Raw genomic sequence first — 14,634 nt, 5'->3', positions numbered from 1 at the left:
ACCAATGACATGCTCAGTTTTGTCTCTAGAGTGAAAAGATCCGGGGTAGGTATGGTCAATATTGGCGTCTGGCTATCCAAATTGGGGGTAGGGGTCGATGAAATATTTTTTTGGCTTACGTTCACATATTTCAGTATAAATGAAGATTCAGGCATGTAGTAGACACCCTAAGCATTAGTTGGAGCGATAATATACCTCAATGGCATGTTTGGGCGGTGCTGAGGGAAGATTTTCACTATAATTGATATTTGCCTTTATGTTAGTTTTTTTGGCTTTTATGATGGTTTTTCGTGTTTCCCGCTTAAAGAGGCACCTATTTATGTTGGAAAACACATGTTAAAGTTAGCCAAGGCCTTTACGGTAAAAATGACACCTTGTATAGGCCAATGACATGCTCAGTTTGGTCACTAGGGTGAAAAGATCCGGGGTAGGTATGTTCAATATTGGCGTCTGGCTATCCAAATTGGGGGTAGGGGTCGATTAAATATTTTATTGGCTAACGTTCACATATTTGAGTATAAATAAAAATTCAGGCATGTAGTAGACACCCTAGGCATTAGTTTGAGCTATAATATACCTCAATGGCATGTCTGGGCGGTGCTGGTGGGAGATTTTCACTATAATTGATATTTGCCTTTATGTTGGTTTTTTGGCTTTTATGATGGTTTTTCGTGTTTCCCGCTTAATGTGGTACCTATTTATGTTGGAAAACACATGTTAAAGTTAGCCAAGGCCTTTAAGGTAAAAATGAAACCTTGTATAGACAAATGACATGCTCAGTTTTGTCTCTAGGGTGAAAAGATCCGGGGTAGGTATGGTCAATATTGGCGTCTGGCGTTCCAAATTGGGGGTAGGGGTCGATTAAATATTGTCTTGGCTTACTTTCACATATTTCAGTAGAAATTAAGGTTCAGGCATGTAGTAGACACCCTAAGCATTAGTTTGAGCTATAACATACCTCAATGGCATGTCTGGGTGGTGCTGGGGGAAGATTTTCACTATAATTGATATTTGCCTTTATGTTGGTTTCTTGGCTTTTATGATGGTTTTTCGTGTTTCCCGCTTAATAAGGCACCTATTTATGTTGGAAAACACATGTTAAAGTTAGCCAAGGCCTTTAAGGTAAAAATGAAACCTTGTATAGACAAATGACATGCTCAGTTTTGTTTCTAGGGTGAAAAGATCCGGGGTAGGTATGGTCAATATTGGCGTCTGGCGTTCCAAATTGGGGGTAGGGGTCGATTAAATATTGTCTTGGCCAGGCCTGGGGTAATGGTAATTTGTAATTGTAATGCATTGTAATATTACATTTTTGGGATGTAATGCAAAGTAATTTGTAATGCACATTTTCTGCATTACAATTACATGTAATGTAATGATTACTTAAGTTAAAAATTGATGTAATGCCTCCATTACAGTACATTACTTTTCATTACAAATTGGTAAAATACATAAAATTGAAGAATATTGTATAATAAAAATAAAATATTAACAAAAACAAAAGAAAGTATGAAAAAAAAATTTGTCACAGTTAATTACTGTATTAAATAAATTACATCAATCTTTAAAACACACATTTTAAGGTAATAAATATAAAATGGTAAAAATCATCAAGTCTTGGTTTTTGTTTCTGATATTTGTTTAATATGATATTAGAAATATTTTGGTGTTTGGTGGTTCAGTGAAAAATCTTATAAAAATTTATCAAACAAAACTATATAGATGAATGGAAAAAATATGAAGATTAAATTTTCATGATTTATACATGTATTTCAGTGAAAGATTGAATATGTCAAACAACATTTTTAAACCAAACTGTGGTTTGGGTCCTGTCTGTGTTGTTATTTCATCTAATTAATATCAAAATGTTTGTATTGCAATCAAATCTTATCATTATGTTTGTCCTCACAGAGCCCTTAAGCATTTCAAAAGATAATCCTTTAATGACACATTTATTATATTCCTTTGAAATCCCTTAATGATGTCATAATGATTAAGTGATCAATGTAAGAAACAAAATTATATGAAAATTTATTTATTTTTTACCACCAATTAAGAATCTTAAAAGTGACTTTTCCAGTTTCATGCCTCCTACTACTCCATCAAAGAGTATAGACACAGGTATGGTGCATTACATGATGACATCTACTTGTCTGAGCCATGTGAAGAAATTTCAATCAATGCACTGGAATGATTGAAGTCAAATTCAGTGTGCCTTTCTTCTTTGGCTAATACAGCTATCAAGTATTTAGCCATTTCACACACATCAGCTGCTGTAGAAAGGCTTTTTAGTATTGCCAGAAAGGTGTACAGAACTGATCGCTGTTCTCTTAATGACATCACTTTTGAACCTCTTATGATAATAAAGTTCAATGAACATATTGATTAACCAGTATTTGAAGTCTAAGTCACTAACACTGTATATATATCTACATATACCCCTGTAATATTTATCAATTTCTTATAAAAATCTGTTTTGTGAAAGGTTTCTAGTTTTTATAGTGAAAAAGTAATGTGTAATGTAGTGCATTTCACAGGCAAAGTAATTGTAATGTAATGCATTACATGTGAGAAAAAATGTAATTGTAATTGTAATTGTAATGGAAGAATCACAAAGTAATTGTAATGTAATGCATTACATTGCAATGTAATGGCCCCAGGCCTGGTCTTGGCTTACTTTCACATATTTCAGTAGAAATTAAGGTTCAGGCATGTAGTAGACACCCTAAGCATTAGTTTGAGCTATAACATACCTCAATGACATGTCTGGGTGGTGCTGGGGGGGGGGAAGATTTTCACTATAATTGATATTTGCCTTTATGTTGGTTTTCTTGGCTTTTATAAATTTTTTCGTGTTTCCCGCTTAATGAGGCACCTATTTATGTTGGAAAACACATGTTAAAGTTAGCCAAGGCCTTTTTGGTAAAAATGACACCTTGTATAGACAAATGACATGCTCAGTTTTGTCTCTAGGGTGAAAAGATCCGGGGTAGGTATGGTCAATATTGGCGTCTGGCGATCCAAATTGGGATTAGGGGTCGATTAAATATTTTTTGGCTTACGTTCACATAGTTCAGTATACATAAAGATTCAGGCATGTAGTAGACACCCTAAGCATTAGTTTGAGCTATTATATACCTCAATGGCATGTCTGGGCGGTGCTGGGGGAAGATTTTCACTATAATTGATATTTGCCTTTATGTGGATTTCTAGGCTTTTATGATGGTTTTTCGTGTTTTCCGCTTAATGAGGCACCTAATTAAGTTGGAAGACACATGTAAAAATGTCACCTTGTATAGACCAATTATAGTGTGGGGGGGGGGGGGGAAGATTTTCACTATAATTGATATTTGCCTTTATGTTGGTTTTCTTGGCTTTTATAAATTTTTTCGTGTTTCCCGCTTAATGAGGCACCTATTTATGTTGGAAAACACATGTTAAAGTTAGCCAAGGCCTTTTTGGTAAAAATGACACCTTGTATAGACCAATGATATGCTCAGTTTTGTCTCTTGGGTGAAAAGATCCGGGGTAGGTATGGTCAATATTGGCGTCTGGCTATCCAAATTGGGGGTAGGGGTCGATTAAATACTGTCTTGGCTTACTTTCACATATTTCAGTAGAATTTAAGTTTCAGGCATGTAGTAGACACCCTAAGCATTAGTTTGAGCTATAACATACCTCAATGGCATGTCTGGGCGGTGCTGGGGGAAGATTTTCACTATAATTGATATTTGCCTTTATGTTGGTTTTCTTGGCTTTTATGATGGTTTTTCGTGTTTCTCGCTTAATGAGGCACCTATTAATGTTGGAAAACACATGTTAAAGTTGGACAAGGCCTGTACGGTAAAATGACACCTTGTATAGACCAATGACATGCTCAGTTTTGTCTCTAGGGTGAAAAGATCCCGGGTAGGTATGGTCAATATTGGCGTCTGGCGATCCAAATTGGGAGTAGGGGTCGATGAAATATTTTTTGGCTTACGTTCACATATTTCAGTATAAATAAAAATTCAGGCATGTAGTAGACACCCTAAGCATTAGTATGAGCTATAACATACCTCAATGACATGTCTGGGCGGTGCTGGGGGAAGATTTTCACTACAATTGATATTTGCCTTTAGATTGGTTTTCTTGGCTTTTATGATGCTTGTTCGTGTTCTCCGCTTAATGAGGCACCAATTTATGTTGAAAAACACATGTTAAAGTTAGCCAAGGCCTTTACGGTAAAAATGACACCTTTTATAGACCAATGACATGCTCAGTTTTGTCTCTAGGGTGAAAAGATCGGGGGTAGGTAAGGTCAATATTGGCGTCTGGCTATCCAAATTGGGGGTAAGGTCGATTAAATATTTTGTTGGCTTACGTTCACATATTTCAGTATAAATAAAGATTAAGGCATGTAGTAGACACCCTAAGCATTAGTTTGAGCTATAACATACCTCAATGGCATGTCTGGGCGGTGCTGGGGGGAGATTTTCACTATAATTGATATTTGCCTTTATGTTGGTTTTCTTGGCTTTTATGATGGTTTTTCGTGTTTCCCGCTTAATGAGGCACCTATTTATGTTGGAAAACACATGTTAAAGCTAGCCAAGGCCTTTACGGTAAAAATGACACCTTGTATAGACCAATGATATGCTCAGTTTTGTCTCTAGGGTGAAAAAATCCCAGGTAAGTATGGTCAATATTGGCGTCTGGCAATCCAAATTGGGAGTAGGGGTCGATGAAATAATTTTTTGGCTTACGTTCACATATTTCAGTATAAATAAAAATTCAGGCATGTAGTAGACACCCTAGGCATTAGTTGGAGCTATAACATACCTCAATGGCATGTCTGGGCGGTGCTGAGGGAAGATTTTCACTATAATTGATATTTGCCTTTATGTTGGTTTTCTTGGCTTTTCTGACGGTTTTTCGTGTTTTTCCCTTAATGAGGCACCTATTTATGTTGAAAACACATGTTAAAGTTAGCCAAGGCCTTTACGGTAAAAATGACACCTTGTATAGACCAAAGACATGCTCAGTTTGGTCTCTAGGGTGAAGAGATCCGGGGTAAGTATGGTCAATATTGGCGTCTGGCGATCCAAAGTGGGAGTAGGGATCGATGAAATATTTTTTTGGCTTACGTTCACATGTTTCAGTATAAATAAAAATTCAGGCATGTAGTAAACACCCGAAGCATTAGTTTGAGCTATAACATACCTCAATGGCATGTCTGGGCGGTGCTGGGGGAAGATTTTTACTGTAATTGATATTTGCCTTTATGTTGGTTTTCTTGCCTTTTTTTATGGTTTTTCGTGTTTTCCGCCAATTGAGGCACCTATTTATGTTGGAAAACACATGTTAAAATTAGCCAAGGCCTTTACGGTAAAAATGACACCTTATATAGACCAATGACATGCTCAGTTTTGTCTCTAGGGTGAAATGATCCGCGGTTGGTATGGTAAACATTGGCGTCTGGCGATCCAAATTGGGATTAGGGTCGATTAAATATTTTTTGGCTTACGTTCACATATTTCAGTATAAATGAAGATTCAGGCATGTAGTAGACACCCTTAGCATTAGTTGGAGCTATAATATACCTCAATGGCATGTCTGAGCGGTGCTGAGGGAAGATTTTCACTATAATTGATATTTGCCTTTATGTTGGTTTTCTTGGCTTTTCTGACGGTTTTTCGTGTTTTCCGCCTAATGAGGCACCTATTTATGTTGAAAACACATGTTAAAGTTAGCCAAGGCCTTTACGGTAAAAATGAACCCTTGTATAGACTAAAGACATGCTCAGTTTTGTCTCTAAGGTGAAAAGATCCGGGGTAGGTATGGTCAATATTGGCGTCTGGCGATCCAAATTGGGAGTAGGGGTCGATGAAATATTTGTTTGGTTTACGTTCACATGTTTCAGTATAAATAAAATTTCAGGCATGTAGTAGACACCCTAAGCATTGGTTTGAGCTATAACATACCTCAATGGCATTTCTGGGCGGTGCTGGGGGGAAGATTTTTACTATAATTGATATTTGCCTTTATGGTGGTTTTCTTGCCTTTTTTATGGTTTTTCGTGTTTTCCGCCTAATGAGGCACCTATTTATGTTGGAAAACACATGTTAAAGTTAGCCAAGGCCTTTACAGTAAAAATGACACCTTGTATAGACCAATGACATGCTCAGTTTTGTCTCTAGGATGAAAAGATCCGCGGTAGGTATGGTCAATATTGGCGTCTGGCTATCCAAATTGGGGGTAGGGGTCGATGAAATATTTTTTTGGCTTACATTCGCATATTTCAGTATAAATAAAGATTCAAGCATGTAGTAGACACCCTAAGCATTAGTATGAGCTATAACATACCTCAATGGCATGTCTGGGCGGTGCTGGGGGAAGATTATTACTATAATTGATATTTGCCTTTATGTTGGTTTTCTTGCCTTTTTTATGGTTTTTCGTGTTTTCCGCCTAATGAGGCACCTATTTATGTTGAAAAACACATGTTAAAGTTAGCCAAGGCCTTTACGGTAAAAATGACACCTTGTATAGACCAAAGACATGCTCAGTTTGGTCTCTAGGGTGAAAAGATCCGGGGTAAGTATGGTCAATATTGGCGTCTGGCGATCCAAATTGGGAGTAGGGGTCGATGAAATATTTTTTTGGCTTACGTTCACATGTTTCAATATAAATAAAAATTCAGGCATGTAGTAGACACCCTAAGCATTAGTTTGAGCTATAACATACCTCAATGGCATGTCTGGGCGGTGCTGGGGGAAGATTTTTACTATAATTGATATTTGCCTTTATGTTGGTTTTCTTGCCTTTTTTATTGTTTTTCGTGTTTTCCGCCTAATGAGGCACCTATTTATGTTGGAAAACACATGTTAAAGTTAGCCAAGGCCTTTACAGTAAAAATGATACCTTGTATAGACCAATGACATGCTCAGTTTTGTCTCTAGGGTGAAAAGATCCGGGGTAGGTATGGTCAATATTGGCGTCTGGCTATCCAAATTGGGGGTAGGGGTCGATGAAATATTTTTTTGGCTTACATTCGCATATTTCAGTATAAATAAAGATTCAAGCATGTAGTAGACACCCTAAGCATAAGTATGAGCTATAACATACCTCAATGTCATGATGGTTTTTCGTGTTTCCCGCTTATAAGATGTTCTATCTATTGAAACATGTTTGGTTAAATTGGTTTTTATTGTGTAGTAAGATAGTACTATGAAGTTAGATGGTCTATCTATTGAAACATGCTTGGTATAATTGGTTTTTATTGTGTAGTAAGATAGTACTATAATGTTAGATGTTCTATCTTTTGAAACATGCTTGGTATAATTGGTTTTTATTGTGTAGTAAGATAGTGCTATAATGTAAGATGTTCTATCTTTTGAAACATGCTTGGTATAATTGGTTTTTATTGTGAAGTGAGAAAGTACTATAATGTAAGATGTTCTATCTATTGAAACATGCTTGGTATAATTGGTTTTTTATTGTGAAGTAAGATAGTGCTATAATGTTAGATGTTCTATCTATTGAAACATGCTTGGTATAATTGGTTTGTATTGTGTAGTAAGATAGTACTATAATGTGAGATGTTCTATCTTTTGAAACATGCTTGGTATAATTGGTTTTTATTGTGAAGTAAGATAGAACTATAATGTAAGATGTTCTATCTTTTGAAACATGCTTGGTATAATTGGTTTTTATTGTGAAGTGAGAAAGTGCTATAATGTAAGATGTTCTATCTATTGAAACATGTTTGGTATAATTGGTTTTTTATTGTGTAGTAAGATAGTGCTATAATGTTAGATGTTCTATCTATTGAAACATGCTTGGTATAATTGGTTTTTATTGTGTAGTAAGATAGTACTATAATGTAAGATGTTCTATCTTTTGAAACATGCTTGGTATAATTGGTTTTTATTGTGAAGTAAGATAGTACTATAATGTAAGATGTTCTATCCTATGTTACATTCACCAGAGACCTGTAATAAAAGGTGCACTATTTCCTCATATATGTTACATTCACCAGGGGCTTATATCATATAAGGCATACCGTACTACCTCCTTTGTTACATTTACAAGGGACCTGTGTTATATAAGGTACAGTACATCCTCAAATGGTACATTCACCAGGGACCTGTTATATACAGGGTACTACACCCTCCTATGTTACATTTACCATGGACCCGTGTTATATGAAGTGTACTAAACCGTCATATGTTACATCCACCAGGAACCTGTGTTATAAATTGCACTACACCCTCCTATGTTAAATCCACCAGAGACCTGTGTTATATAAGGTGCACTACACCCTCAAACGTTACATTCACAAAGGACCTGTTTTATATATGGTGTACTACACCCTCCTATGTTACAATTACCAGGGACCTGTGTTATATATGGTGTACTACACCCCCCCAATGTTAAATTTACCAAAAACCTGTGTTATATATGGTGTACTACACCTTCCTATGTTACATTTACCAGGGACCTGTGTTATATAAGGTGTACTACACCTTCCTATGTTACATTTACCAAGGACCTGTGTTATATAAGGTATACTACACCTTCCTATGTTACATTTACCAGGTACCCGTGTTATATATGTTGTACTACACCCTACTATGTTTCAACCACCATAGACCTGTATTATATAGAATGAACTTCACATTCCTATGTTACATCCACCTGGGACCTGTGTTATATAAAATGCACTACATCCTCTTATGTTAAAACCACCAGAGACCTCTATTATATAAAATGCACTTCACCCTCCTTTGTTACATTCACCAGGGTCCTGTGTTATATACGGTGCTCTACACCCTCCTATGTTACATTCACCAGGGACCTGTGTTATATACGGCGCATTACACCTTCCTGTTACATTCACGAGGGACCTGTGTTATATACGGTGCACTACACCCTCCTATGTTACAATCACCAGGGACCTGTGTTATATACAGCGCATTACACCCTCCTGTTACATTCACCAGGGACCTGTGTTTCATAAGGCGTACTACACACTCCTGTTCCATACAGCAGAGACCTGTGTTATATATGGTGACCTTCCAGTGGCGGATCCACTGACTGCATAAGAGGGGCGCCCGCTCCAGTCATGCTTCAGTGAATCCCTATATAATCAGCCAAATCTTTTGCCACAAAAGGGGGCGGGCCCCCTGGCCCCCCCTAAATCCGCCTCTGCCTACACCCTCTTATGTTACATCAACCTGGGACCTGTGTTATTTAAGGTGCACTACACACTCCTGTTACATTCAGCAGAGACCTGTGTTATATGAGGCGCACTACACCCTCCTATGTTACATTTACAAGGGACCCGTGTTATATATGGTGTACTTCATCCTCCTGTTACAACCGACAGGGACCTGTGCCTTATATGGTGTACTACACCCTCCTATGTTACATTCCACAGGGACTTGTGTTAAATAAGGTGTACAACTTCCTTCTAAATTACATCCACCAGGGACCTGTGTTATACAAGCTACATTTCACCCTCCTATGTTACATTCACCAGAGACCTGTGCTATATAAGGTGTACTACATCCTCCTATGTTACATCCACAAGGGACCTGTGTTATATAAGGTGCACTACACACTCCTATGTAACATTCACCAGAGACCTGTGTTATACAAGGTGTACTACACCCTCCTATATTACATTCGCCAGGGACCTGTGTTATATAAGGTGTACTACATCCTCCTATGTTATGTACACCAGGGACTTGTAATATATAAGGTGCACTACACACTCCTATGTTACATTCACCAGAGACCTGTAATAAAAGGTGCACTATATCCTAATATGTTACATTCACCAGGAGCTTATATCATATAAGGCATACCGTACACCCTCCTTTGTTACATTCACCAGAGACCTGTAGTAAAAGGTGCACTATATCCTCATATGTTACATTCACCAGGGTCTTATATCATATAAGGCATACCGTACACCCTCCTATATTACATTTACAAGGGACCCGTGTTACATATGGTGTACTTCACCATCCTGTTACAACCGACAGGGACCTGTGCCTTATATGGTGTACATGTACTACACCCTCCTATGTTACATTCCACAGGAACTTGTGTTATATAAGGTGTACTACATCCTCCTATGTTACATCCACAAGTGACCTGTGTTATATAAGGTGCACTACACACTCCTATGTAACATTCACCAGAGACCTGTGTTATACAAGGTGTACTACACCCTCCTATATTACATTCGCCTGGGACCTGTGTTATATAAGGTGTACTACATCCTCCTATGTTATGTACACCAGGTACTTGTGTTATATAAGGTGCACTACACACTCCTATGTTACATTCACCAGAGACCTGTAATAAAAGGTGCACTATATCCTCATATGTTACATTCACCAGGGGCTTATATCATATAAGGCATACCGTACACCCTCCTTTGTTACATTGACAAGGGACCTGTGTTATATCAGGTACAGTACATCTTCAAATGTTACATTCACCAGGGACCTGTTATATACAAGGTACTACACCCTCCTATGTTACATTTACCATGGACCCGTGTTATATGAGGTGTACTAAACCGTAATATGTTACATCCACCAGGAACCTGTGTTATAAATTGCACTACACCATCATATGTTAAATCTACCAGAGATCTGTGTTATATAAGATGCACTACACCCTCAAACGTTACATTCACAAAGGACCTGTTTTATATATGGTGTACTACACCTTCCTATGTTACATTTACCAGGGACCTGTGTTATATATGATGTACTACACCTTCCTATGTTACATTTACCAAGTACCCATGTTATATGAGGTGTACTACACCTTCCTATGTTACATTTACCAGGGACCTGTGTTATATTAGGTGTACTACACTTTCCTATGTTACATTTACAAGGTGCCCGTGTTATATATGGTGTACAACTACCTTCTATGTTACAACCACCATAGATCTGTATTATATAAAATGCACTTCACACTCCTATGTTATATCCACCTTGGACCTGTGTTATATAAAATGCACTACATCCTCTTATGTTAAAACCATCAGAGACCTGTATTATATAAAATGCACTTCACCCTCCTTTGTTACATTCACCAGGGACCTGTGTTATATACGGTGCACTACATCCGCTTATGTTACATCCATCAGGGACCTGTGTTATATACAGTGCACTACACCCTCCTATGTTACATTCACCAGGGACCTGTGTTATATACGGCGCACTACACCCTCCTGTTACATTCAACAGAGTCCTGTGTTATATACGGTGCACTACACCCGCCTATGTTACATTCACCAAGGACCTGTGTTATATACGGCGCACTACACCCTCCTGTTACATTCAACAGTGTCCTGTGTTATATACGGTGCACTACATCCTCTTATGTTACATCCATCAGGGACCTGTGTTATATACGGTGTACTACACCCTCCTATGTTACATTCACCAGAGACCTGTGTTATATAAGGTGTACTACATCCTCCTATGTTACATTTACCTGGGACCTGTGTTATATAAGGTGCACTACACCCTCCTGTTACATTCAACAGGGACCTGTGTTATACAAGGTGCACTACAGCCTCCTATGTTATGTACACCAGGGACCTGTGTTATATAAGGTCAATCACTATGACCTTATTTTCTACAATGTTCTACAGATCTTGTTTTGCTGATTATTAATTCCTATGGCAGTTTCTTACGATATAATATAAGTTTTAAGTATACAGGTAAAAACATGGAAACTAGCAAACAATCTTCATTTTAATGGGGTTACACTTTAATAAGTCATCTGATATTTTTGGTACAAACACTAAATGTACTTATACCTCAACATAGCATTTCTGTGCACCCCAAGTGAGTTAAAAATGAGAAAGTTCAACATCCTTTCATTTGTGGAAAATATAAGGAACATGCAAATCCTGATAATGTGCACACCTTTAGAATATGTACTAACACCCTACATAATATAAATGTTCTAGCTAGAACACTGTAGGAGTTAGCTAGACAAACCAACTACCCTATGTGGACAGTGGGATATGTTAGACAGTGGTCAAACAAAATTCCACACGAAGTAACATAATTATGTAAGTATTCAGGAATTGAAATAAAACCCATAGATCTTTAGCCAAAAAACCTTCAACATTTAACTTAATTTGCAAAATAGAAGAAAAAACTAATTTTCATTGTGCTTTGTCACATCTCTTTTTGAGTCCAAAATTTAAAGAACTAAAATGGAGACTGGTGTACCTGTATCTAGATTTCAGCATCAAAACGAGTATATTTTGTAGTAAATCAAAAACACTCCTCATATAACCACCACTTACAAATTTATTTTCTCATATAACCACCACTTACAAATTTATTTTAAGATAATGATTAACTACAAATTATACACATATATTCATTTAATATATACAAATAGTGAATGAACATTTAACAATAAATGATTCAAATATGATAGTGATGTTACAAGGTGAGACATACATATATGTAGATGAATAAATGCAAAATGTAGCAACATCAGATAGTTCACATAATTATGATCGTTAAATAATGTATACAAAAATGAAATGAAATTTTTATATTGATTAAAATTAATTTTGCAATAATGTTATGAATGTTATAAGTGTATATACAAATATATATTTATAAATGTAAATGATTCAAAGTAAACAGTAATAACTATAAAATTTCACACCAATTTACAAATTCAGATAAGTTATATATAAATAAAGTATTTGTACTTGATTTCAACTAATCATTCAAATTGATTACATGTTTAGCAAGTACAATTTTTGCAATTGAAAACTCTCTTTAAAAATTTAGTAAATATATAGAATATTTCACCCGTAATATACTGATTAAAATAAAAAAACACTATTTATTAAATAAATTATTTGAATGTGTAGTTACTCAAAAATATAGCATTTTATAGGCGAGTCTGAAGTTTTGTTGTGGCTCAGGTAAAAATAAAATCTGGTCAAGAAAGTTCAATGCATTATATTGTTACTATTTATATATATGTTCCTGCACAATTCATCATCTTAAACAGAAACAAAGTAAGAATTGATTTTATTGTCCATAATAATAGAAAGCAAACTTATATTCAAAGTAAAACACAATCAAGTAGATTATTTTTTGTTTAAATATCACATATTTCTTTTACAAGTTATCTATTAATGTGTATAAATAACTGCCATCATTTTTGCATATGCACAAATAAGAATAACAATATAGATATAAGAACAAAGTCGAATACATTCAGTTAAAATTTAACACCTGTCTTTTAATGCTTTTGTCAATAAACAGAACTCTTAAAGAGCCTGTGTTGCTCACCTGCATCTTTCAGAATGGCCACTTTTAAGTAAAAATCATCATAAAAGGAGAATAACTTTATTAGTTAACTTGCAATTTAAGTCATTTTAACACATTTGTAGATTCTATTCAGCTGAATATTTTTTTGTTTTTAAAGTTTCTATATATCTATTATAGTTTTCAAGATAAAAGGCAAAAAAGAAAAAAAATAGTAATAATTATCATTAAATGGTAAATAACTCAAAAAATTTAATCAAATCAACTAAAGATTTCAGCCATTATGGCTTATCTGTAGATGTTGTCCTGGTGATCATTTTTCTATTACAATTTTTTATCTATCTATATAGTTTTCAAGGAAATAGACAAAACTGCAAAATATTGACTTATTTGTTGATCTTGTCTTGCCAATAATTTTTGCATTTTAAAGTTTTATTTATCATAGTTTTCAAGAAATTGGTAATCCTGGAAAAAAAGGGAAACATCGTCATTAAAGGGCAACAACTTCAATAAGGGGTTGACTGGGGATTTCAATAATGTTGACTTATTTATTAATTTTCTTGTCTTGTTGATCATTTTTGCTATTTAAAGTTTCTGTCTATCTATCATAATTCGAAATAATAGGCAAACATAACTTTTTACTAAACTCAATTAAGGGCAATAACTCGTATAAGAAGTGATCTGACAGTTTTGATGTCAAATGATATTATGTAGATCTCATCATTCTGAAATATTTGTTCCTGCCCAATTTTCTTTATCTATAGCGCTTTCAAGTTAATAGACAAAAATTGCTCTTATATTTTTAGCCATGTGAACCATGTTTGTCGGCAGGCAGGTTGAGATGACACACTTTTTAAAATAGATATCCCGTTGATAATTTTTGCCATGTTTGGTTAAATTTGGTTTAGTAGTTGCAGAGGAGATGATCTATGTATAATTTAACAGAAGACGACAGTTGACAATAAGTGATGTCAAAAGCTCACAGTGGACCTCGTGCCAGGTGAACTAAAAAGGCAAATAGTAATAAAATCTGTATGTATGGTTAAGAGAAAACAGGTTTACAAATAAATAAGATGTTTACTGTAAATATACTTTTATATGTCAGGGCTGGGCTGATAGATGTTACATGATGGTAATTTTTATACAAGAACGGTAAAAGTGACGCCCCAAAAATTGAAACATGATCTGTGTTTTGTGGTAATTGGCATTGTGCATATAAGAGGGGCGAAAGATACCAGAGGGACATTCAAACTCCTAGATCAAAAATAAACTGACAACGCCATGGCTACAAAAGATAAAGACAAACAGACAAACA

The 14,634-nt window shown here is 35.7% G+C and overlaps 1 protein-coding gene across 1 annotated transcript; it reads right to left on the bottom strand.

Moving 5' to 3' along the window:
* Positions 1–9,497: 9,497 nt before the first annotated feature.
* On the bottom strand, positions 9,498–13,349 carry LOC134722784 (uncharacterized). The gene is made up of 4 exons (XM_063586412.1): positions 13,344–13,349; positions 10,803–10,955; positions 10,012–10,347; positions 9,498–9,782 (listed from the first exon to the last, which is right to left on the bottom strand). The coding sequence occupies exons 1-4, from the start codon at positions 13,347–13,349 to the stop codon at positions 9,498–9,500; spliced, it is 780 nt and encodes a 259-aa protein (XP_063442482.1).
* Positions 13,350–14,634: the final 1,285 nt, after the last annotated feature.

Source organism: Mytilus trossulus, chromosome 6 (genome assembly GCF_036588685.1).
Source record: "Mytilus trossulus isolate FHL-02 chromosome 6, PNRI_Mtr1.1.1.hap1, whole genome shotgun sequence".
Taxonomy (NCBI): Eukaryota; Metazoa; Mollusca; class Bivalvia; order Mytilida; family Mytilidae; genus Mytilus; species Mytilus trossulus.
Note: the sequence above shows the minus strand (reverse complement) of the source record. Positions and strands in the feature narration are given on the sequence as shown.

Excerpts from the sequence above, each read along its gene's own strand:
- LOC134722784 (XM_063586412.1), bottom strand. Across the intron at positions 10,348-10,802 it reads GTACACCTCATATAACATGG|GTCTCTGGTGAATGTAACAT; the intron begins GTACTTGGTAAA and ends CTTTTATTACAG. Across the intron at positions 9,783-10,011 it reads CTGTCGGTTGTAACAGGATG|GTCTCTGGTGAATGTAACAT; the intron begins GTGAAGTACACC and ends CTTTTATTACAG.